Raw genomic sequence first — 27224 nt, forward strand, 5'->3', positions numbered from 1 at the left:
AAACACACTCACATACACACGCTTGGTACAGCTATGGCTCCTCCTCATTTTCAGTTCTCCATAAATAATACTTTGGTCATGCTGGCTTTTTCTTCCTCCTCCTTGTTCCGCTCCTTGCCCTCATCCCGTCCACCTACCCCACCCCTTTCCAAGTTCCTGTGCCACAAGGAAACGTTTCACTCTTTTATGTACTCTTTCTGTCTGCTACCCCACCCTGTAACTCATACCTGTAACTCCCTCTATGTTAGTTCCCTGTCTTCCTCTCCTCCATATAGGTAACTATTGGTTCCTGGTGGTTGTACTAGCTCTTCAGTCTTGTCCCAGTCCGAAACCCAGGTTCCTGCACCCCCTCCTCCTCCATTGGGATCCGGGGCTTGGCTCGTTGCTCCGTAGCCGCCTCCTCCGCTGGTACGGTACAACTCCTCCGTCTCGTTGGCCAGCTCATCCTCATCCAGAATTCCACATTTGTCATCGCTAAGTTGCTCGGGCTCTGCCCACCACTGCTTTTCTCCGGAGGCAAAAAGTCCTGGAATACAAAAGACAAATAAAATAATTCTGCCCAAAGCTGTACTTACTTGACTTGGATCTAGATTATTTAGTTCTACACTAAAGGGTTGCATTAACATATGGAAAAAAATGTAGGACCAAAATTAATGATATCTAAATATTATTACAAAAGGTTACGCAATAGTGCAAGAGGGAATAGCAATATGAGAATACATGTTAGATTTTTTATGAATGATCTAGCTTGTTTGGCATGAAATGAGTTTGATACAAATGAGACACATTTATTTACTTCAGGGTCAATTCAAAAGTAAATGGCAAACAATTGTTGTGAAACGGAGCATTATTATACAGCTTCATTAGGATGTACAAAGAGAGGGATGGGGGAAAAGAATACCGAGAGAGAATACACACCATAGAATATAACACCTCCGTAATGAACGAGTGCAGCAATGAGAAACACATACTGCCACTCTTCCCGCGTCTAAGGCGAGAGAGGGAGGAGAAAGGGAAAGAGGAGATTGTTAGACCGAGGGATAGAGAGTGAGAGAGTGTGTGTGTGAGGGAGAGAGAAAGTACAAAAGAAAGTGAATGGGGGTGAGAACAATCAATTAAACAAGTGATAAAAGAGAAAGGTCTGAAAGGATGAATATTGAATAAGAATGCGTCTCTTACTCCTCCATGAGTGTCTTGCTGTGTTATGATAGATAATGATTTATATGATGTGTAGTAGTTAGTAATGAATGCAGTGGGCAGTGTGATGTATTATATTGTGTGGAAGTAGAGTCCTTTTGTACCTTATGTTTGGTCATGGCGCCAACAATGAGCGGGCACACCATGCCAGACAGAGTGCCCACACCGTTGGATATGCCCATGAGGATACTGGCATAGCGGGGAGCAATGTCCAGGTGGTTCACATTAAAGCCTAATGGGGAAACAGAGAGAAAGGACACCGATTTGTGAAAGGTCACCATGTTGTTGTTGTAAACTACACAGACCATCAATTTTCAAGAGTATGATATACAGTGAGGGAAAAAAGTATTTCATCCCCTGCTGATTTTGTACGTTTGCCCACTGACAAAGAAATGATCAGTCTATAATTTTAATGGTAGGTTTATTTGAACAGTGAGAGACAGAATAACAACAAAAAAATCCAGGAAAATGCATGTCAAAAATGTTATAAATTGATTTGCATTTTAATGAGGGAAATAAGTATTTGACCCCCTCTCAATCAGAAAGATTTCTGGCTCTCAGGTGTCTTTTATACAGGTAACGAGCTGAGATTAGGAGCACACTCTTAAAGGGAGTGCTCCTAATCTCAGCGTGTTACCTATAAAAAAGACACCTGTCCACAGAAGCAATCAATCAATCAGATTCCAAACTCTCCACCATGGCCAAGGCAAAAGAGCTCTCCAAGGATGTCAGGGACAAGATTGTAGACCTACACAAGGCTGGAATGGGCTACAAGACCATCGCCAAGTAGCTTGGTGAGAAGGTGACAACAGTTGGTGCGATTATTCGCAAATGGAAGAAACACAAAATAACTGTCAATCTCCCTCGGCCTGGGGCTCCATGCAAGATTTCACCTCGTGGAGTTGCAATGATTATGAGAACGGTGAGGAATCAGCCCAGAACGACACGGGAGGATGAACTGGGTGAAAGTGTTGTGGTCAGATGAGACCAAAATCGAGCTCTTTGGCATCAACTCAAATCGCCGTGTTTGGAGGAGGAGGAATGCTGCCTATGACCCCAAGAACACCATCCCCACCGTCAAACATGGAGGTGGAAACATTATGCTTTGGGGGTGTTTTTCTGCTAAGGGGACAGGACAACTTCACTGAATCAAAGGGACGATGGACGGGGCCATGTACTGTCAAATCTTGGGTGAGAACCTCCTTCCCTCAGCCAGGGCATTGAAAATGGGTCGTGGATGAGTATTTCAGCATGACAATGACCCAAAACACATGGCCAAGGCTACAAAGGAGTGGCTCAAGAAGAAGCACATTAAGGTCCTGGAGTGGCCTAGCCAGTCTCCAGACCTTAATCCCATAGAAAATCTGTGGAGGGAGCTTAAGGTTCGAGTTGCCAAACGTCAGCCTCGAAACCTTAATGACTTGGAGAAGATCTGCAAAGAGGAGTGGGACAAAATCCCTCCTGAGATGTGTGCAAACCTGGTGGCCAACTACAAGAAACGTCTGACCTCTGTGATTGCCAACAAGGGTTTTGTCGCCAAGTACTAAGTCATGTTTTGCAGAGGGGTCAAATACTTATTTCCCTCATTAAAATGCAAATCAATTTATAACATTTTTGACATGCGTTTTTCTGGATTTTTTTGTTGTTATTCTGTCTCTCACTGTTCAAATGAACCTACCATTAAAATGATAGACTGATCATTACATTTACATTTTAGCAGACGCTCTTATCCAGAGCAACTTACAGGAGCAATTAGGGTTAAGTGCCTTGCTCAAGGGCACATCGACAGATTTTTCACCTAGTCGGCTCAGGGATTAGAACCAGCGACCTTTCGGTTACTGGCACAACGCTCTTACCCACTAAGCTACCTGCCGCCCTATGTCTTTGTCAGTGGGCAAACGTACAAAATCAGCAGGGGATCAAATACTTTTTTCCCTCACTGTATTAGTAGCCAAACTCTATGCAAGATAGAGACGATCCCCTAAATAACTGAGTTTGAGAGATTATGCAATTCTCTATGGACAGATCAGGGTTAGTTGTTCTGCTGATGGAGCTTATTCGTTTCTGTGAGGTGCTGCGGTTAACTGTTTCTTTTCTGTTGTGTGAGAATGCCAAAACGTGTCTTGAGGAGAGAATAGCAGAGGTATGAGATATATGAGAGATCTAAAAGATAACAACCCAAGTCTCACCTGAAATAGCGAAACCACTGAAGCCTACAGCCAAAACCAAAAAGGTGATTGCCACAGCTTTCGTATGAGAAAACCCGACCACTAGCAATAGGGTGGCTTCCATTCCAAAACCTATTACAAGGAAGTAAAGACACATAAACAAATATGGAGGAAGTCAAGAATCAAGTGAGCATTCTTTGAATACACAGGTAAATGAATGGGGATTGATTTGTGTTGTGGATAAAACAACAGCAGAAAATGATTTCCTTTGTTTCCTTCTAGTTAAAGGGTATTGAGGGCAGTATAACCTAACTGTGGCTCTACATGTTGCAGTTTCACACAGTGAGATATACAGTATATATACACGCTTCTCATTCCCCTCACTCCTCTATTGATTTCTCTGCAGTTCAAAAATAGTCTACAGTGGCAAGCAATACTGCGTTACGGTGAGTCATCATTTGCCTTATGCAGTGATCATTTTCTCATGCACCAACTGGACTCCGTGGTTACCACAAAACAAGGTGTTGTATTTTCCAGGTCAATATCTTTCCTAAATATTTTAGTTCAACTTTTTTTTACCTGCTATTTCTCTTTGTAGTTGAGTAGTTTTGCTCATGTACTGTAAAAGTAGAGGTTATATAACTGGCACAAGCTGACTGATAGGTCAGTACAGGTGCATCAAAACTGGGACAGAGAGACTGAAAAACAGCTTCTATCTCAAGGCCATCAGACTGTTAAATAGCCATCACTAGCCGGCCTCCTCCCAGTACCCTGCCCTGAACCTTAGTCACTGTCACCAGCCGGCTACCACCCAGTTACTCAACCCTGCACCTTAGAGCCTGCTGCCCTATGTACATAGACATGGAAACTGGTCACTTTAATAATGTGTGTCACGGTCGTCTATGTCGTCCAAGTATGACCAAGGCGCAGCGTGTCCAAGAAACATGACTTTATTAAATAAACGTTATCGAACTACAAACAAAAGACGACTCAATGAAGTCCACGGTACACTGACCAAAAGGAACAAAAACCCACAACCACAAGGTGAAAACACACAGTATAAATATGGCTCCCAATCAGAGATAACGAGCCGACAGCTGACACTCGTTACCTCCGATTGGGAGTCACTGACCAAACACGGAAACAAAACCAAAACCAAACACAACAAATGAACACACCCTATACCCAACACACCCAAATGAATACACCCTGGCTCAAACAACACAGTCCCGGAGCCAGAGCGTGACAGTACCCCCCCCTAAAGGCGCGGACTGCGACCGCGCCTCAATACGGGCTAAACAAGGGAGGGCTGGGCGGGCATACCTCTTCGGCGGTGGTTCTGGCTCTGGTCGTGGTCCCCACCCCACCATAGTCACTACCCGCTTTCGTAGCCTCCTCCAACTGACCCCCACCGGATTAAGGGGCAGCACCGGACTAAGAGGCAGCACCGGACTAAGGGGCAGCACCGGACTAAGGGGCAGCACCGGACTAAGGGGCAGCACCAGACTAAGGGGCAGCACCGGACTAAGGGGCAGTACCGGACTAAGGGGCAGCACCAGGATAAGGGGCAGCACCGGGCTAAGGGACAGCACCGGACTCAATGGCGGATCCTGGCTGGCTGGCTCTGGCGGATCCTGGCTGGACGGCTCATGGCTGGCTGAAGGATCTGGCTGCTCATGGCTGGCTGACGGATCTGGCTGCTCATGGCCGGCTGACGGATCTGGCTGCTCATGGCTGGCCGACGGATCTGGCTGCTCATGGCTGGCTGACGGATCTGGCTGATCCTGTCTGGCCGAAGGCTCTGGCTGATCCTGTCTGGCGGAAGGACCTGGCTGATCCTGTCTGGCGGAAGGCTCTGGCCGATCCTGTCTGGCGGAAGGCTCTGGCTGATCCTGTCTGGCGGAAGGCTCTGGCTGATCCTGTCTGGCGGAAGGCTCTAGCGGCTCCTGTCTGGCGGAAGGCTTTAGCGGCTCCGGTCTGGCGGACGGCTCTGAAGGCTCATGGCAGACGGGCGGCTTATGCAGCGCTTGGCAGACGGACAGTTCAGACGGCGTTGGGCAGACAGGCAGTTCAGGCGCCGTTGGGCAGACGGGCAGTTCAAGCGCCGTTGGGCAGACGGGCAGTTCAGGCGCCGTTGGGCAGACGGGCAGTTCAGGCGCCGTTGGGCAGACGGGCAGTTCAGGCGCCGTTGGGCAGACGGCCGACTCTGGCCGGCCGAGACGCACTATAGGCCTGGTGCGTGGTGCCGGAACTGGTGGTCCCGGGCTGAGGACACGCATCTCAGGGCTAGTGCGGGGAGTAGCAACAGGGCATGCTGGACCCTGGGGACGCACATAAGGCCTAGTGCGTGGTGCCGGAACTGGTGGTCCCGGGCTGAGGACACGCATCTCAGGGCTAGTGCGGGGAGCAGCAACAGGCCGGACCGGGCTGGCGACGCGCACCGTAGGTTTGGTGCGAGTGGCAGGAACAGGCCGGGTCGGGCTGGCGATGCGCACCGTAGGCTTGGTGCGGGTGGCAGGAACAGGCCGGGCTGGGCTGGCGACGCACACCGTAGACTTGGTGCGGGTGGCAGGAACAGGCCGGACCGGGCTGGCGAGGCACACCGTAGACTTGGTGCGGGTGGCAGGAACAGGCCGGACCGGGCTGGCGACGCGCACCGTAGGTTTGGTGCGAGTGGCAGGAACAGGCCGGGTCGGGCTGGCGACGCACACCGTAGACTTGGTGCGGGTGGCAGGAACAGGCCGGACCGGGCTGGCAACACGCACCGTAGACTTGGTGCGGGTGGCAGGAACAGGCCGGACCGGGCTGGCGACGCGCACCGTAGACTCTGTGCGTGGAGCAGGAACCGGCCGAGCTGGACTGGCGACGCACACCGTGGGCTTGATGCGTGGAGTAGGAACAGGCCGGTCCGTACTGGGAACACACACCACTGGCTTTAACTGGGGATCAGGAACGGGCCGGACCGGACTGGTAACACACATCAGTCTCTCACGCCGTGCCGCAACAACTTCCCTTCCTCTACTCGCCAATGGCTCCCGTAATCCGATAGCCTTCTCTCCACATCTCCCTGTGGCAGCCTCCTGCTGCCCAACCGCCCAAGCCATGTGCCCCCCCCCAAAAACTTTTTGGGGTTGCCTCTCGTCCCTCCGACGATGGCCCTGCCGACGCCGTTGTTCCTCTCTCCGTCGCCTCTCCACTGTCTCGCTCCATGGACGGCGATCCATCCCCTCCAGGATTTCCTCCCAAGTCCAGGACCCTTTTCCGTCCAAAATCTCCTCCCATGTCCAGACCTTTGGAGCTGGGTCCTGTTGCCGCTTGACACGCTGCTTGGTCCTTTTGTGGTGGGTTTTTCTGTCACGGTCGTCTATGTCGTCCAAGTATGACCAAGGCGCAGCGTGTCCAAGAAACATGACTTTATTAAATAAACGTTATCGAACTACAAACAAAAGACGACTCAATGAAGTCCACGGTACACTGACCAAAAGGAACAAAAACCCACAACCACAAGGTGAAAACACACAGTATAAATATGGCTCCCAATCAGAGATAACGAGCCGACAGCTGACACTCGTTACCTCCGATTGGGAGTCACTGACCAAACACGGAAACAAAACCAAAACCAAACACAACAAATGAACACACCCTATACCCAACACACCCAAATGAATACACCCTGGCTCAAACAACACAGTCCCGGAGCCAGAGCGTGACAATGTGTATATACTGTTTTACTCATTTCAAATGTATAATACTGTATTCTAGTCAATACCATCCTATTCAACTATTGCTGTACATATACTATAATATAATAATAATAATATGCCATTTAGCAGATGCTTTTATCCAAAGCGACTTACAGTCATGTGCGCATATATTTTTTACGTATGGGTGGTCCCGGGGATCAAACCCACTACCCTGGCGTTACAAGCACCATGCTCTACCAATTGAGCTACAGAGGACCACTATTCTATCCTACGTATTCTACAGATATACTACATATTCTATCCACATACTCTCCATAAATCCCATCACATATATATATATTTACTCTGGATTCCGACATTGCTCGTCCTAATATTTCTTAATTCCATTCTTTTACTTTTACATTTGTGTGTACTGTTGTGTATTGTTAGATATTACTGCACTGTTGGAGCTAGGAACACAAGCATTTCGCTACACCTGCTATAACATCTGTATGCGTATGTGTATGTGACCAATACAATTTGATTTGATTTGATACAAACAACCAATAATATTTTATGGTTCATGGATACAAACACTTGATAGCAAATTTCTAAATCGATGACATCTCTTGCCCTGCCGCCTGCCGCCTGCTCCCGCTCTTTCCTTCCTCCTCTTTCCTTCCTCCTCTTTCCTACCTCCTCTTTCCTTCCTCCTCTTTCCTTCCTCCTCTTTCCTTCCTCCTCTTTCCTTCCTCCTCTTTCCTTCCTCCTCTTTTCACCCTCCTTTCTTACCTCCACAGTTCATCATCTTCCTGACATTGGTGGTGCTCATGATTTTGTTTGTGCGTAGGTAGTCAGCCAGCTGGCCCCCAATCGGTACGATGATGGTCATCACTAGATGGGGGAGGGCCGACACCAAGCCCACCTGGGATGAGGGGTGGCGGGGTGGATAGGAGGTGGGCAGAGGATGGAGAGGGAAGATATTTTTTAGTACAGTACAACAAATAAGACAAGACTTAGAGGAGCATGCCTCTGCTTGTTAGTAGTCCTCACAAGAAAATATAAAAATAAAATGTGTGTACCCCGGGATCACACAACCCTGGGCTCACACAACCCTGAGACCACACAACCCTTGGATCATACAACCCTGGGATCACAAAACCCTAGGATCACAAAACCCTAGGATCACACAAAGCCTAGGATCACACAAAGCCAGATAAACCTGTACTAGTACAGCACTACACTCTTAGCAAAAAAGGTGCTATCTAGAACCTAAAAGGGTTCTTCGGCTGTCCCCATAGGAGAACCCTTTGAAGAACCCTTTTTGGTTCCAGGTAGAACCCTTTTGGGTTCCAGGTAGAACCCTTTTGGGTTCCATGTAGAACCCATTCCACAGAGGGTTCTACATGGAGCCCAAAAGGGTTCTACCTGGAACCATAAAGGGTTCTACCTAGAGCCAAAAAGGGTTATCCTATGGGGACAGCCAAAGAATCCTTTTGGAACCTTTTTTCTGAGTGTAGCTCTAGGCCAGCTCTACATGGATATTCCTGGTCTTAGTCACCTTGCTGATCTCAAACCCAAACACTTCCTCAAAGTATGCAGGTTGGCTGATGAGGAGCAAGTAGAAGGTCCAGCTTCTACAGAAATTGGCGACGATGATAGCGTAGACTGGCATCGAAGTGAAAAAGGCTCTCCAAGGTGTGTTCCATTTCTAGAGGAAGGACCAGAAAACGTTCAGTGTTAGGTTGCAGGCAATTGTGCACAGTAAAATAAAACCCAAAACATGTAATACAGAAGATACTCGATAGATTTTTAAAAATGTTAGACTGATTTAGAGCTTTTGTAACAACCACCACATTGAGACCAGGGTTGATTGTGTTATCATGATTCCATTGTGTGCTCTAAAATACACTATATTCACTATATAGTGCACTGCTTTTGGCCAGAGCAGTGTTCATTTCAGCACTCTTTTTTAGATTTAGTCTAGTCTTAGTCATTTTGACTGAAATATCATTATGTTTTAGTCACACTTTTGTCATTTGAACAATGATTTAGTCTAGATTGTCAAAATGACGAAAACAGTGGGCCATTTTAGTCAACTAAATGCCCTTTCCTTGGAGCCGGAGATGGAGCGGAGCCTGTCTCCATGTCTGCCCTCATCGCTTGCTCCTCCGCAGCTCCCCAGCTGATTTAAGCTGTGTATGACACGTCCTTCCCACTGCTGAACAGAACTGCGCTGCGCATCTGTGCTGCTAATGTTAATTGTGCTTATCACTGAAAAGCTCTCAATCTCTCCAAAAACTCTTGTCCAGTCCACTTAGTAGTCAGATTTTAGTCACAGAGATAATTTAGTCTCATCATGTTTTAGTCAACTGAAATTAAAAATCTTTTTTGTTTAGTTATAGTTTTTTCTGGGTCTATTTAGTCAATTATAGTCTCGTCAATTGCTACTTAAAAATGGTTGTTTGACAAATATTTTTGTCACTAGTTTTGTTTAAGAAATTAACACTGGGCCAAAGCTCTCCTTAAAAGCTATTTTGACCAGAGTTGTGCTGGCCAGAGCTCAGGTCAAAAGTAGTGCACTATATAGGGAAAAGTGGGCCATTTCAGACCCAGCCACTGTTGACAAAAAAAAAAAAGGCTCAAAAACACTAAATCACACCATCAGAACACAGCAAGGAGGGGCCATGAAAAGTGGATCTGGAGAAGAAGTGAAGTTTAATTCAGAAGTGAGTTAGTGGATAGAGGAATTGGTGTACTGTTGACTAACCGTAACAGGTGTGGCATTAGCGGCTGACATTCCGATAGCCTCCTCAATGTATTTCTGCTCCTCTTCTGTGATGGTAGGGTGGGCTGCCGGACTCTCGTATGACACCAGGATCCAGAAGAGATACCAGAAGATCCCAAAGCTGCCTGGGAGGTGGAAGGAAGAGTGAAAAGAGTGGAGAGAAAATAGGAAGAATAGAGGAAGCGTAAAAGGAGGGAACTGATGGAAGATGAGGAAAAGGGAATAGGAAGTTTAAAACTAGGACAGACTGAGGGTCAGAGCTACATGTTTCACAACCAATTCATAAGCCTTTGTAGAATTTGCATACTTGAAGTGAACTGAGGGATTGTTCACTTTTGCTAACAGATACAATCCATTTCCGGTAGCATTGCTACGTTCTCCAAAAATTCTAGCCAGGAGATTGTGGACTTTGCTAAATAACCAGCAAACAATTTGGAGTAAACGACAATAACCTAGGGAAGTCCTAAATTAACTCAAACTTCACATGAAAGTGAACTATCACTAGAGCCTGTGGCAGAACGAATCCTTTGGACGGGCCTTTGATTTCCATAGGCGGGCACGTTTTTTCACGGGACCTCCTATGTGTGCATGTGCTTGTGCGTTCACAATGAGTTTTAATGGGTGCAATAGTAAAGACCATAGGCAGCTCGTGAGTTTCAAGTTTGGGGAAGTTGATAATTTCTACTGATCTGAGTGACAGTTGTGTTTTTTTTTTACATGCGCATTTTCGTGGAACAGTTTAATTTCAATAATAACGTTTTTGTTTCTCAAAATCATTGTCACGTGGTTAATCATACAAACTGAACAAGCTAATGATCCTCTGTGGCCAAGTCATTCTCTCTGGTGAAGTATTTTGAATGTTTTTATTTAGTAGTAATTATATAATTTTGGCTTTAGGGGAAGCCATTATCCTAACATGCACCTGCCAACTTTCCTTTTCAATTCGCAAGAGTCTGAAACCAGAGTTCTGTATATAATGACGAGAGGCTCATGTTTCCGCTCTAACAATGGGAGTTGTTGTCCAAAAGCTGGGAAGGCAGGCGACAAGTTTTGGTCTGCATACTATGTCCATAGAAACGCATTGGGCTTATTCTGGACAGATTTTGGTGAGAGTGAGCCCTCTCGCTTCGCCTCTTCCTCTCTGCTGAAACTCTCTCACTGGAGAAAGCATCCGAGTGAGCGAAACAGCGCCCCTCTGTCTCACTATATGTAGCCCATGTGTCTGATGCTGTCTGGCCAGAAATAGTATGACATGCCATACTCTTTTGGTCCATACAGAATCAGATACATGGTCTACACATTCTGAGACAGATGGGCACTGTTTCCCTCGCTCGGATGCTTTCTCTGATATAGAAGCATCATTCTGTCGGCGCACGTCTCAGTCAAATAAATGACCAATATTTCTATATGTTATTTGGACGGGCAAGGAGGTACGGTAGGGCGGGCCAGACCCCCTAAGTCCCGCCCTGACTATCACTTTAAGTTGGGAACATTTATGACAAACAGAGGTCACTAACCGTAGACATAGAAGACAGATGACCACCCTGAGTACTGGACTAGCACTCCAGCCAGTGGCATGGCTATCACAGCTCCTGCATAGGACCCTGAGATGCAGAGGCAGACACACTCAAACATGAGGGAGACAGAAAGGTCAGTCATATGGAAATCAACAGCATTAAACACATTGCTGTGGAACTAGAACTATCTTGAGCAATCACAGTATGATTATAATGGTAGAAATAGTCACAATAGATGTTGAAATGGTTATAGTCATGTAGAAAACATCAGTTTTACAAGAAGAATTATGGAGAAATACGTCATCACAATAAGTTATATTAATTGTAGTCGAAACTGTGTCCCTTTGTAGTGTCCAGACAAAGACGGGAGACAGAGAGAATGACAGAAGAGCAAGATGACCTCACCACAAAAGGCTGTCGTGGCCAATCGACTTCTTTCAAGAGGTGGGGCCCATTTTGCCCAGATGCCGTGGCATGCTGGGTATGAAACACCCTATGAGAGAAAGAGATACATTAGGAGATCAACAACTTTTCATATTTGCAGTTGTACTGAAAGGTTGCTGACAACTGATTGATTTCTCTATGGTGAACTGGCCACTGTGTCACGACCGTCTTGAAAGGGAGCAGACCAATATGCAGCGCGTTGAGTGAACATGATGACTTTAATTAGTAAAGCACGTCAATACAAAACAAAAGACGATAGTGAAGTCCACAGTGACAATGACTGAACTTGGAACAAAAACCCACACCCACAAGGTGAAAACACACAGTATAAATATGGCTCCCAATCAGAGATAACGAGCCGACAGCTGACACTCGTTACCTCCGATTGGGAGTCACTGACCAAACACGGAAACAAAACCAAAACCAAACACAACAAATGAACACACCCTATACCCAACACAACCAAATGAATACACCCTGGCTCAAACAACACAGTCCCGGAGCCAGAGCGTGACAGTACCCCCCCCTAAAGGCGCGGACTGCGACCGCGCCTCAATACGGGCTAAACAAGGGAGGGCTGGGCGGGCATACCTCCTCGGCGGTGGTTCTGGCTCCGGTCGTGGTCCCCACCCCACCATAGTCACTACCCGCTTTCGTCGCCTCCTCCAACTGACCCCCACCGGATTAAGGGGCAGCACCGGACTAAGAGGCAGCACCGGACTAAGGGGCAGCACCGGACTAAGAGGCAGCACCGGACTAAGGGGCAGCACCGGACTAAGGGGCAGCACCAGGATAAGGGGCAGCACCAGACTAAGGGGCAGCACCGGACTACGGGGCAGCACCGGACTGAATGGCGGATCCTGGCTGGCTGGCTCTGGCGGATCCTGGCTGGCGGAAGGCTCTGGCTGATCCTGTCTGGCGGAAGGCTCTGGCTGATCCTGTCTGGCGGAAGGCTCTGGCTGATCCTGTCTGGCGGAAGGCTCTGGCTGATCCTGTCTGGCGGAAGGCTCTGGCTGATCCTGTCTGGCGGAAGGCTCTGGCTGATCCTGTCTGGCGGAAGGCTCTAGCGGCTCCGGTCTGGCGGACGGCTCTGAAGGCTCATGGCAGACGGGCGGCTTATGCAGCGCTTGGCAGACGGACAGTTCAGACGGCGTTGGGCAGACAGGCAGTTCAGGCGCCGTTGGGCAGACGGGCAGTTCAAGCGCCGTTGGGCAGACGGGCAGTTCAGGCGCCGTTGGGCAGACGGGCAGTTCAGGCGCCGTTGGGCAGACGGCAGACTCTGGCCGGGCGACGCGCACCGTAGACTTGGTGCGGGTGGCAGGAACAGGCCGGACCGGGCTGGCGACGCGCACCGTAGACTTGGTGCGGGTGGCAGGAACAGGCCGGACCGGGCTGGCGACGCGCACCGTAGACTTGGTGCGGGTGGCAGGAACAGGCCGGACCGGGCTGGCGACGCACACCATAGACTTGGTGCGGGTGGCAGGAACAGGCCGGACCGGGCTGGCGACGCGCACCGTAGACTTGGTGTGGGTGGCAGGAACAGGCCGGGTCGGGCTGGCGACGTACACCGTAGGCTTAGTACGTGGAGCAGGAACCGGCCGGGCTGGACTGGCGACGCACACCGTGGGTCTGGTACGTGGCGCAGGAACAGGTCGGGCTGGACTGGCGACGCACACCGTGGACTTGGTGCGGGGAGCAGGACTATGCCGGACCGGGCTGTGGAGACGGATAGGAGGCCTGGAGTGAACAGCGGCCACCACCCGTCCTGGCTGAATGCCTACCCTCACACACTCTGTGTGAGGCATCCGCACAGGACGTACAGGGCGGTGTACCCCTGGCCTGGTGGCCTCCTGGATTCGCCCCATCTTTGCCTCCGTCGTCCATGCCTTGTGCTTGATGCGTGGAGTCGGAACAGGTCGGGCTGGGCTGGCCACGCACACCGTAGGCTTTCTACGTGGAACAGGAACCGGCCGGGCTGGACTGGCGACGCACACCGTGGGCTTGATGCGTGGAGTAGGAACAGGCCGGTCCGTACTGGGAACACACACCACTGGCCTTAACCGGGGATCAGGAACGGGCCGGTCCGGACTGGTAACACACCTCAGTCTCTCACGCCGTGCCTCAACTGCTTCCCTCCCTCTATTCGCCAATGGCTCCCGTAATCCGGTAGCCTTCTCTCCACATCTCCCTGTGGCAGCCTCCTGCTGCCCAGCCGCCCAAGCCATGTGCCCCCCCCCAAAAACTTTTTGGGGTTGCCTCACGTCCTTCCAACGATGACCCTGCTGACGCCGTTGCTCCTCTCTCGCCAGGGCCTTGATCTTCCCCCAAGGTCCCTTGCCCCCGAGCATGTCCTCCCAGGACCACGATTTGCCCACCTGGGCCATCGCCAGCCTCTCGATCTCCTTACCAGGCGCCTCCTCCCATGTCCAGTCTCTTTGCTCCCGGACACGCTGCTTGGTCCTTTGATGGTGGGTTTTTCTGTCACGACCGTCTTGAAAGGGAGCAGACCAATACGCAGCGCGTTGAGTGAACATGATGACTTTAATTAGTAAAGCACGTCAATACAAAACAAAAGACGATAGTGAAGTCCACAGTGACAATGACTGAACTTGGAACAAAAACCCACACCCACAAGGTGAAAACACACAGTATAAATATGGCTCCCAATCAGAGATAACGAGCCGACAGCTGACACTCGTTACCTCCGATTGGGAGTCACTGACCAAACACGGAAACAAAACCAAAACCAAACACAACAAATGAACACACCCTATACCCAACACAACCAAATGAATACACCCTGGCTCAAACAACACAGTCCCGGAGCCAGAGCGTGACACACTGGCTATGTGTCACACTTGACGAGAATGTTTTCTTTCTAATATGAAAAGTTGTTGATCTCCTAAAATCAATGACATAACTTCCTGGTGTAACTCTTTCTCTCATAGGGTATTTCAGGTGAAATGCCAAGTCAAGTATGACACATGGCCGGGCAGTGGCCAGTTCACCATAGAGAAAACAATCAGTTGTCAGCATAGCGCAAGTGTGAACTCTGATGTATGCTAGGGGAAGCCATGGAATGTAGCCAAGCACCTCCACGAGTCCTTGACATATCCTGACAAGGATAACGCAGCCAATGTGAGTTCGTGCTGCCGATGGGATCAACATATTCAGGCATGAGGTGGCCACTATGGCAAAGCCAAAGACTCTGCGTGATAGAGGGGGAAAAAGAGGAAATAGAATTAGAAATCTATCTACAGTAATAGTTATTGAAAAATTCACAGCACATTATTTACATATAAGTATAAGCAGCTGACCTGTTGGCTGCAAATTTTTGACAGATGAATCCCCCGGGTATTTGGGTTACTATGTATCCCCAGAAAAATGACCCATGGATCATTCCGACCGTTTCTGGTTCCCAGTTGAACTGAGCTTTCTATGGAGAGAGTGAGAGAGTGAGATAAACGAAAGGAGAGTTCAAGACAAAGAAAGGGGAGGAAAAGATTTTCTGGGGTGGTGGGAAAAAATGTATGTGAGATCGCTAAAGTAAGTGACCGTAACTACCACCCTTCTATGGTAATTATTAATCAAAGTCTTAACTCAGTAAAAGACAAAGTCGCAGTTGATAATCAAACTATTTCATTGCGATTATAGGGACCTAGCAACTTTGATAGCCACCACGTTTCAATTGGCAGCAACAATCCTCTTTCAGCTAGTGCAACAAGGCATGAGTCTCGTGTTTGTTGGTCATTACAACCAATAAGGTCATTATCCATTTAGGAGAAGGAGGTAAAGCTAAAGCAACCTGATTGGTCCAACTCTGACCCTTTGAGAGCAGACATACCACCACTGACAATAGGGATTAATTCTCCCCTCACTGGTTACCAACAAGTCACACATATCACTCTTGGAAACAAAGGTGCTACCTAGAACCATATAGATTTCTTTGGCTTGTCCCTGTAGGAGAACCCTTTTTGGTTTCAGGTAAAATGTTTTCACTCAACAAAGCACCCTCAAACAACCCTTTTTTCGGTCAAAAGGGGTTAGTTATTATGTCCTCAAAGAACCCTTTTAGAACCCTTTGTTCTAAGACAATATCTCTGACTCTTGGACTCACCACGAGGATTGGCTTGTCGCCCTTGTAGATAGTTTGGTTGTTGACCATGCTGACGATGGCCACGCCCAAGTTGCATCGGATACCGAAGGAGATGCAGAAGCCCAGGCCGGAGAGAATGGCGATGATGTAGCGTCGGGGCAGGCCGAAACAGGTGCAGTCCACCACGGGCATCTCCTTCTCCTCCACGATAACTGCCTGGCCCTCATCGGTGAGCTCGATGGTCTCCCCATTTTCCTGCCGCTTCTCTAGGATTCTGAGAACGAAAAGGAGAGGATATATATATATATAGAGAGAGAGTTGGCTTGTGACTTGTATAGACAGTTGTAACATACAGACGTTAAAGGCGGTTCAAAGACGGGTCCTTTGTAGCTCAGTCAGTAGAGCACAGCACTTGTAACGCCAGAGTAGTGGGTTTGATTCCTGGGACCATCTATATGTAAAATGTATGCTGTCATGACTAACTTTGGAGAAAAGTGTCTGCTAAATGGCAAATTATGGCAGCAGGTAGCCTAGCGGATAAGTGCGTTTGGCCAGTAACTGAAAGTTTGCTGGTTTGAATCCCCAAACCAACTAGGGGAAAAATCTGTCAATGTGCCCTTGAGCAAGGCAGGGTCGAGAACTGTTTTGATATTAGTTGAAAGTGTCTGTAGACATTGAATGTTTCATATACACTACATTACCAAAAGTATGGGGACACCTGCTCATCGAATATCTCATTCTAAAATCATGGGCATTAATATGGAGTTGGTCCCCCCTTTGCTGCTATAACAGCTTCCACTCTTCTGGGAAGGCTTTCCACTAGATGTTGGAACACTGCTGCAGGGACTTTCTTCCATTCAGCCACAAAAGCATTAGTGAGGTCGGGCACTGATATTGGGTGATTAGGCCTGGCTCACAGTTGCCTTTCCAATTCATCCCAAAGGTGTTCGATGTGGTTGAGGTCAGGGCTCTGTGCAGGCCAGTCAAGTTCTTCCACACCGATCTCGACAAACCATTTCTGTATGGACCTCGCTTTGTGCACGGGGGCATTGCTGAAACAGGAAAGGGACTTCCCCAAACTGTTGCCACAAAGTTGGAAGCACAGAATCGTCTAGAATGTCATTGTATGCTGTAGTATTAAGTTAAGATTTCCCTTCACTGGAATTAAGGGACCTAGTCCGAACCATGAAAACCAGCCCCAGACCATTATTCCTCATCCACCAAACTTTACAGTTGGCACTATGAATTGGGGCAGGTACCGTCTCCTGGCATCCACCAAACCTAGATTCGTCCGTCGGACTGCCAGATGGTGAAGTGTGATTCATCACTCCAGAGAACACGTTTCCACTGCTCCAGAGTCCAATGGTGGAGCGCTTTACACCACTCCAGCCGACGCTTGGCATTGCGCATGGTGATCTTAGGCTTGTGTGCGGCTGCTCGGCCATGGAAACCCATCTCACGAAACTCCCGACGAACAGTTCTTGTGCTGATGTTGCTTCTAGAGGTAGTTTGGAACTCAGTAGTAAGTGTTGCAACCAAGGACAGACGATTTTTACGCGTTACGCGCTTCAGCACTAAGCGGTCCCGTTCTGTGAGCTTGTGTGGCCTACCTCTTCGCGGCTGAGCCGTTGTTGCTCCTAGACATTTTCACTTCACAATAACAGCACTTAAAGTTGACTGAGGAAGCTCTAGCAGGACAGAAATTTGACGAACTGACTTGTTGGAAAGGTGGAATCCTATGACGGTGCCACGTTGAAAGTCACTGAGCTCTTCAGTAAGGCCATTCTACTGCCAATGTTTGTCTACGGAGATTGCATGGTTGTGTGCTCCATTTTATACATCTGTCAGCAACGGGTGAGGCTGAAAAGGACTAATCCACTAATTTGAAAGGGTGTCCACATACTTTTGTATATAAAGTGTACAGTTGAAGTCGGAAGTTTACATACACCTTAGCCAAATACATTTAAACTCAGTTTTTCACAATTCCTGATATTTAATCCTAGTAAAAATTCCCTGTCTTAGGTCAGTTAGGATCACCACTTTATTTTAAGAATGTGAATGTCAGAATAATAGTAGAGAGAATGATTTATTTCAGCTTTTATTTCTTTCATCACATTCCCAGTGGGTCAGAAGTTTACATACACTCAATTAGTATTTGGTAGCATTGCCTTTAAATTGTTTAACTTGGGTCAAACATTTCGGGTAGCCTTCCACAAGCTTCCCACAATAAGTTGGGTGAATTTTGGCCCATTCCTCCTTTTTTTTTTTTTTTTTTTTTTGTCATTTAGCAGACGCTCTTATCCAGAGCGACTTACAGTTAGTGAATACATATATATTTTATACTGGCCCCCCGTGGGAATCGAACCCACAACCCTGGCGTTGCAAACGCCATGCTCTATCAACTGAGCTACATCCCTGCCGGCCATTCCCTCCCCTACCCTGGACGACGCTGGGCCAATTGTGCGCCGCCCATGAGTCTCCCGGTCGCGGCCGGCTGCGACAGAGCCTGGATTCGAACCAGGATCTCTAGTGGCACAGTTAGCACTGCGATGCAGTGCCTTAGACCACTGGGCCACTCCTGACAGAGCTGGTGTAACTGAGTCAGGTTTGTAGGCCTCCTTGCTAAATAGATGGCATCATGAGGAAGGAAAATTATGTGGATATATTGAAGCAACATCTCAAGACATCAGTCAGGAAGTTAAAGCTTGGTCGCAAATGGGTCTTCCAAATGGACAATGACCCCAAGCATACTTCCAAAGTTGTGGTAAAATGGCTTAAGGACAACAAAGTCAAGGTATTGGAGTGGCCATCACAAAGCCCTGTCCTCAACCTTACAGAAAATGTGTGGGCAGAACTGAAAAAGCGTCCCTCATGCAGCAAAGCACCCCCACAGCATGATGCTGCCACCCCCGTGCTTCACGGTTGGGATGGTGTTCTTCGGCTTGCAAGCCGCCCCCCTTTTTACTCCAAACATAACGATGGTCATTATGGCCAAATAGTTATATTTCTGTTTCATCAGACCAGAGGACATTTCTCCAAAAAGTACGATCTTTGTCTCCTTGTGCAGTTGCAAACCGTAGTCTGGCTTTTTTATGGCGGTTTTGGAGCAGTGGCTTCTTCCTTGCTGAGCGGCCTTTCAGGTTATGTCAATATAGGACTCGTTTTACTGTGGATATAGATACTTTTGTACCTGTTTCCTCCAGCATCTTCACAATGTCCTTTGCTGTGGTTCTGGGATTGATTTGCACTTTTCGCACCAAAGTACGTTCATCTCTAGGAGACAGAACGCATCTTCTTCCTGAGTGGTATGACGGCCGCGTGGTCCCATGGTGTTTATACTTGCGTACTATTGTTTGTACAGATGAATGTGGTACCTTCAGGCGTTTAGAAATTGCTCCCAAGGATGAACCAGACTGGTGGAGGTCTACAATTTTTTTTCTGAGGTCTTGCCTGATTTCTTTTGATTTTCCCATAATGTCAAGCAAAGGCGCTGAGCAGAGGCACTAAGTTTAAAGGTAGGCCTTCAAATACATCCACAGGTACACTTCCAATTGACTCAAATGATGTCAATTAGCCTATCAGAAGCTTCTAAAGCCATGACATAATTTTCTGGAATTTTCCAAGCTATTTAAATGCACAGTCAACTTAGTGTATGTAAACTTCTGACCCACTAGAATTGTGATACAGTGAATTATAAGTGAAATAATCTGTTTGTAAACAATTGTTGGAAAAATGACTTGTGTCATGCACAAAGTAGATGTCCTAACCGACTTGCCAAATCTATAGTTTGTTAACAAGAAATGTGTGGAGTGGTAGAAAAACAAGTTTTAATGACTCCAACCTAAGTGTATGTACCATTTCTGACTTCAACTGTATGTTCTTGTAAGCATCATTGGATCATGGCAATAATTGTGTAGGTTTGAGTGTGCGTCTTCCATGCTCTACCAACTGTAGCTCAGTTAGTAGAGCATGGCGCTTGCAACGCCAGGGGTGTGGGTTCGATTCCCACAGGGGGCCAGTATGAAAAATGTATGCACTCACTAACTGTAAGTCGCTCTGGATAAGAGCGTCTGCTAAATGACTAAAATGTAAATGTATTGAACTTACATGAGATTGTATTCATTGCTAAAGTATTTTAATTGCTATGCTTGACAACATAAAAAGATTTACTACACAAACAGAAGACTCTTCCAAGACAGACTTTCCTTCCTGTAAACCTCTTAAAAAATATATTAACCACCTCTGTACACTTCAATGTCACCTTGGTCAAGCCCTGGCCTGCAGTGAGTTATTTTTTTCGAAGAGGTTTTTTGCTGACATGACCAACCTGACAGGCCTTGGCAGGCAGGCTGCAATACAGTAGAGCTAAAACCATACGGTGAAAACAGCACTTGTCTCTTTGGCACATCTCTGGCCCCTTCTCTCCACCTCGCTCTCTCCTGCTCTCTCCCGACTCATCCAGCTCACTGAGCAAACATGCTAACGACCTGCGCCAGCCTCCAGTCTAGGAAACATCAAACACGTAGTCAGCCGAGACACATCATCCATTAAGCATGAGATCAGCCCAGCCCCAATGCGAGGCTGTGCTGAGTTCACAGACCATACTTCATACCTCTGCTGCAAGACCAAGGGATATGGGGGGATGTGGGGGAGACTGAGGTTTCACATGCCCCTGCTTTATTTCCAGTTTGGTCATATGTTTTTAATGCTCAAGTGATTAGGGGGGAGGAGAGTCAATCATATCATCTCTGCTTTGGAAATAAAGATGTAACATTGGTTTAGAGCAGGCTGTAGGAGGCGGAAGAATACTAAACTCTCATTCAGTGTTGAAGCCAGTATTGTTTGAACTGCAAAGTTGACAGTTTCTCGTCTGAGGAATCAGACTATTGGTCTTGAATAATTTTTGGCTAGTTGGGCATAGTTCTTGGGAATGATAACAAATGGGTACTCCTTTGAACCACACTGTGCTGTGTCATTTTCTTTGGCCAGACCTTTTCATCCCTCCAAAATCTAACTATTGTCATTTTACAGACATATCAGAAACAATATAGTATGAGGTGGAAGGAAGAAACTGCTCATTAAGATCAAAAGTCTCACAAGAAACAGGGAAAGGTGATGCTTAGATGGGATTCTTGCAAATATAAATATACAGAAAACATTTTTGGATACATTTCTCCGGATCAAGACAAAATGATTTATCATACTGGGTCAATGCTCTGATGTCCCTACCAGAACCTTGACCAGAAGTTCAGAACCACCAGAGTTTGGAGAACCACATTTTGTGCTGTACCAGGGCAACATCTACTGAGACAGACTAACCAAGGCCAGTCAAACCCATGATAAATCAGGCTAGGGTAATCTGACAGTGTCACCAAAGCAGTATGTAGACCAATGTCACAATGTCATAGCAATCTGCCACACAGCAGCACTGTTACTGGGCAAAAGGTGTGCATCTGTCACCCCATCAACATGCAAGGCCATTTTACAAGGTGACTTGCTATGTGGAGGCTGGAGAATGATGAGAAGGTCAAATAAACATGCCCGAATTACACCTACACTTTTGACAGCAAACTGTATACCTCATTTGGCATCCAACTACAGTTTGCTTCCAACTACAGTTTACATACTGTGCATTGTGGCAAGTCGAAAACTGCTGTGGTATGCGGAAACTTTGTACGCCAATACATGTGACTAAGCAACATCCACAAAATGGGTGCCACAACGGTGCCCATACCAAAAACAGTTCACACAAGCAATCTCTCCAGCATTCTCTGACATTAAGCATTAATGACTTTCGCTGGCGATGAATTATTAATACCTCTTCCTACTATTTCTGTACTTGTGGGCCTCTCTTTCCCTCTATTCTTCCTATCCCTCGTTCATCTTTCTGGTCTCGTCTCAGTCCCTGCCTTTCATTGTCAACTCCCTCTCCTCTCACATCGTCATACCCATCTTGCACCACTGTTCTTTTTTTTAACACCAATCCCCCTTTCTGCGTCCTGAGAAATATCTCCCTGTCTAAACAGGAGTGCATGTAGAAGGGCACATCTGTACTGGTGACACAATGTCCTTTTGATACCTGTCAGGTGTTTATTAAATGTGTTAAAGGTGAAACGTGCTCAACACTATTGCCTTGCGAACAACAGCTGAAAAGGGGCTAGGAGCCAACTGTCCCATAGTAATGAAGTAGAAAATACACCAGTACTCGCGTGATAGCTCAGTTGGTAGAGCACGGCGCTTGCAACGCCAGGGTTGTGGGTTCGTTTCCCACGGGGGGCCAGTATGAAAATGTATGTACTCACTAACTGTAAGTCGCTCTGGATAAGAGCATCTGCTAAATGACTCAAATGTAAATAACATTGCAGCAGATACTTTTTAATGTATTTCGTTCTCTGTCTTAGAGTTTTAACTCTTGTTCATTTTCCCTCCATGTCTCAACTTCCGGTTGTCTTCGTCTGACCCTGAGATGTATATCCCTTTTAATCCTTAGCTCTTTACTAACCCCTCTCGTAATATCACACAAACAGACAGAATGACACATACTTGTGAGGTAAATGTGGAAGTCTGTCTGCACAATACTCTTTGAGACATATTACAGTGTAGCAAATTAAATAGAGGTCAGTGACTCTGAATCCTTGCTCATTGGTTAGTCAAATGAGTATACTGGTTTTCTCTCCAACTTAATCTCTTAATTCATTCGTCAAGGACATAGGTGTGAGGACAGTTCAGCAGTGCAGTTCACAGTTCAATAAACAGGTGAAGATTATTGATTGAAGAATAAATTGTACATGAGGAATAGGACTGGATCTGGGAAGCAACTAGTATGGGTATTATTTTCCAGATACCGTACCACCTGAATATGACACTTTTGGCACAGACCGTCTTACATTTTACATTTTAGTCATTTAGCAGACGCTCTTATCCAGAGCAACTTACAGTTAGTGAGTGCATACATTTTTTCATACTGGCCCCCCGTCTTGATCAACTACATAACTTAGGTCTCATCAGAATAAAGAGATGGAGGTTGCAGACTACTGAACACACAACGAAAAATGGAAAATGGCTACCATAGGAAAACCTTTCAACACAGAGTGAAAAGTCAGCTAAGGGCAATGGAACTCTCTCTTGAATAATACAATAACCAAACGCCTAATTTTCTAAACAATCCACACACTGGACTGGACCTAAATTAGCTTTAGAAACATTCATCCATTTTGTATTTGGTTTACAAAAAGCTCTAAACTTAGACAGGTGATTGGTGGCTCTGATATTATTTTGTTGAAATGTCATGACATGTCATTATGAATATGATGGCGGCAGGTAGCCTAGAGGTTAGAGCGTTGGGCCAGCAACCGAAAGGTCACTAATTTGAATCCCTGAGCTGACAAGGTGAAAAATCTGTTGATGTGCCCTTGAGCAAGGCACTTAACACTAATTGCTCCAGGGTCGCCGTTGATAATGGCAGACCCTGGCCATGACTCCACTCTCTGAGGGTGTTTCAGGGGGAGTTGGGACATGCAAAAAACACATTTCCAATTCACACATGCGTATCAAAAAACACTTATATAGGACAAATATAAGCACACCCCATATTATTATAATAATCAATTTTAAATGCATCACAGGGTCAAAAACAGTGGCTACTTGGGTAAATAAGACACACTATACTGCAGACAAGTTCGTCTGTGGTAAATTTTCCCAGTTTTATCATGTGGGCAAGGGATATTAATTGCATTCAGCTAAATTTGTTATTGTTACGACCTCAACACATGACCAAACAGCTGGATCGAACTATCTACTCCCTGTCTTAGGGACAATGTCAACCCAATGCCTTTCCAGAGTATCTGAAAAATCTTATTGCAGTTAAGGATAAGTAATTATGCAACTGTTTATAAGATGTTTACGTAAGTTATTTGTTATTGTGAATTATGAGGGCACGAGCACAATCCTCACAACAAGAAGTTATTCATAATTAAACAAGTGTCAGGGTTGGTTATTCATCTGACAGATATCAAGGAAGTTTAGAGTAGCATATTAAAAGGCCCAGTGCAGTCAAAAACGTGATTTTCCTGTATTTTATATATACTCACTGGACACTTTATTAGGTACAGCCATCTAGTACCGGGTCGGACCCCCCTTTGACTCCAGAAATTCTTCAAGGCATTCTACAAAGTGTCAGAAACAGATTGGACGGCGGTACATTCATGCTACCAACAGCCCGTTCCATCTCATCCCAAAGCTGCTCTATTAGGTTGAGGTCTTGGGACTGTGCAGGCCACTCAAGTAAACTATCCAGTGTTGGTGATCACGTGCCCACTGGAGCCACTTCTTCTTGGATTTAGCTGAAAGGAGTGGAACCCGGTGTGCTGCAATGGCCCATCCATGACAAGGATCGACGTATTGTGCGTTCCGAGATGCCGTTCCGCACACCACTGATGTACAGTTTCAGAAATACTGGATCCGGCGTGCCTATCACCGACGATCATACCACGCTCAAAGCCGCTTAGGTCACTTGTTTTTCCCATTCTAACGTTCAATCGAACAGTAACTGAATGCCTCGATGCCTGTCTGCCTTCTTTATATAGCAAGCCACGGCAACGTGACTCTCTGTCTGTAGGTGCAATCCATTTTCGTGAACGGAGAGGTGTACCTAACAAACTGGCCAGTGAATGTATATTTCCACACTATGAGGTTGGAATAATACTGTAAAATTGTGAAAATTATGATAATACACTTTTAGTGTAAGAGCTGTTTGAAAAGACCGCCTGAAATTTCTGCCTGTTTTGGTGGGATGGAATTTTGTCCTGCCTGCTGACATCACCAGGCGGTAAATTAATTAATAGCCCAATAAGAAAGAGAGTTCCAAACCTCTCTGCCAATAACATCTAGTTTTCAGTTTCCCCCTCTCCACTCCCAGACAGTCCTTGCAAAATTCTTGCTTGAGAAATTGCACTTTGCTAAGAAGATATTTTCGTTTCTTTTTTACCACTTGATTTAAAAACAATCACAGTAAGGTATTTAATTGTTACACAGAAATTATTTGATACTGAGATAAAACATGGTTGCATTGGACCTTAAAGTTTTGGTTCTGATAAAACATAAAAGCCAGGCCTACAATTGACATTACATGGATTGGTTATATCAAAAGGGGTTATTCAAAATTAACTGAATGAGTCTGACAACCTAAAACATATACGTATGAAGATAAATAGGCCTAACTATTGCTATGTCGGAATAGGCTAAATGTCACAGAAATTCACACATAACATAGGGTCATAACAACAGCCACAAACCAAGGCACCATATTACGCACTGGGGGACACCTCAGCGCACGCAAGTGATAAGGAAGTGACGGTTTACCGGACACCAATGCGTAGGGCAGGTAGGTACAGTAATCCCTGCCTTTGGGGGAGGGGGGCAGACGATGACGAGTTATCAAACCGTGGACGGGGCGAACCTGGAGAGGTAGGCTACCTACAGAGCGAGCGAGCGAGAGAGAGAGAAAGAAAGAGAGAGAGGTGTGTGGGGATTTACGTGGGCCGACAGCTTGGAGGGGGAGAGGGCTATTTCGGGAGAGGATTTATGTGTTTAGACGCTTCTTCAAATCCCGAGAGAACGCGAACTATTTTCCATTGATATCCATCAATGTTTCTGCAGATTCATCACCCATTTTTTTGCATCGTGGCCATACCAAAGAGACCTTATGTTCCCTTATTAAAGTATAAATATCTTCCACATTTCTTGAGCAAAATATCCAGCACTTGCTCTCTCAAGTGGCCACACACTGTATCTTATTAGGCAAATGAGATGCTGATCTAACTTTCACTGCATGTAAGCTTAGCTAGGCGTATTCTAAATGCTTTTACTAAGTGTCAATATTTAGTTGACCAGCTGGCCTGGACACCACCATTCTTTTGCATAAAAAAAGCAAAGTAAAATTCATAGCCTACAAACCCCGGGCACAAAGGGGGGGGGGGGGGGGGGGGGGAAACATGAACCAAGCATGAACATTAGACAGAGATACTTCTCTTGGCTATACACATTTTGATGGCACCTAAACATGTAAAGCAATGCCACGTTTTAGACACATTTTGCCTATAGGTATATATACCTTTAGCAGCATGTTAATATACATTAATTATGGCCAGATTATAAATTATTCGTACACCATTTAGTGTGGTTTACCTTTGTAAATAATAGATGCTGTCAACTCGTCGTAGCACTTGCTAAGGAATTCATGGTTCAGGTGTTATAATAATGAATTGACAATGAAAAATTGCAGATGGGCCCTATTTTATTTCTAAAACAAGAAAATACGTTTTTTTCTTTCTATGACAAAGTGACATACTCCAAATATCAAATAGTCTAGCACTGCATCACTGCCTATAGAGAGCAAATTGACAGTTTTGATGTCCAAATTTTATCCTACAGAAAACATTCATGAACTCGAAGATCGGTTCTAAGCCTTCAGGAAATAATTTCTAATCTATAGACTTTAGAATGGCCGGAATGGCAACTGTCTCAAGTTGTCTGGTAAATAAAGGGTGAGGACTGCATTCCGAGGTAGGCCTATAGGTCAATATTTATAGGGCCTGAATGAAGTTAATTTAGATATCCATGACACAGAGCACACGCTACGTTAACACAGTGGAAATCAAATATTTTCCATTAAAATAACCATAACCCACCCACTCCTTTACAATTGTAATTTACCATAAAATATCATTAAATCAGGCTAAATGTAAAAACATCACACATTCAATGGGATACAAAGGAATTTCTCAACATACATTTAAAAAATGTAGACTATATCTTCCATCTCTTACTTATTTGGAGTAAGATTTTAGAACGTTGGTTTTACTAAATTGACTGTCCTATTGATAAAACAGATGTTTCGTCAGGTCATCAAACCTCGTAATCCAAGGCTTTGGGCATGTGGATTTTAGATAGGCAAATTTGTCTAGTGTCTAGGCCTATCCGTTCGGTTTTTTAAACAAAAGTTCGGATAAAAGTCATAGCCTACTTTATATTTTACAAACATAAATAGCACTAAGCTAATATTGAATATGCCTATATATTGGTATAAACTGTATATAAACTCTGAGTGCCGGGACGACAAGTGGGTAGGTAGCCAAATATTGTAACAAAAAAATAAGGACCTTGATCTGGATTGCGTGCGCTACGCGAACAAAGTATAGTTTAGGCTACACAATTTGAACAAATAAACCGTACAGAAAAAGTAAACTATGATGCTGTTGTTTTAACTTACTTATGTAATTTTCCAAGGGTCTTGCCCGCGACGATCTTAAACCTATCTGGTCGGATCTCCAT

The 27224-nt window shown here is 46.1% G+C and overlaps 1 protein-coding gene across 1 annotated transcript; it reads right to left on the bottom strand.

Moving 5' to 3' along the window:
- Positions 1–239: 239 nt before the first annotated feature.
- LOC311100953 (vesicular glutamate transporter 1-like) lies at positions 240–27224 on the bottom strand (the record flags this gene model as incomplete). The annotated part of the gene is made up of 13 exons (XM_084141936.1): positions 240–526; positions 919–988; positions 1302–1429; positions 3387–3497; positions 7841–7973; positions 8610–8759; positions 9819–9957; positions 11350–11440; positions 11759–11846; positions 14891–15005; positions 15115–15233; positions 15915–16167; positions 27163–27224. The coding sequence occupies 13 exons, from the start codon at positions 27222–27224 to the stop codon at positions 240–242; spliced, it is 1746 nt and encodes a 581-aa protein (XP_083998062.1).

This window comes from Coregonus lavaretus (assembly GCF_964263955.1).
Source record: "Coregonus lavaretus genome assembly, chromosome: 25".
Taxonomy (NCBI): Eukaryota; Metazoa; Chordata; class Actinopteri; order Salmoniformes; family Salmonidae; genus Coregonus; species Coregonus lavaretus.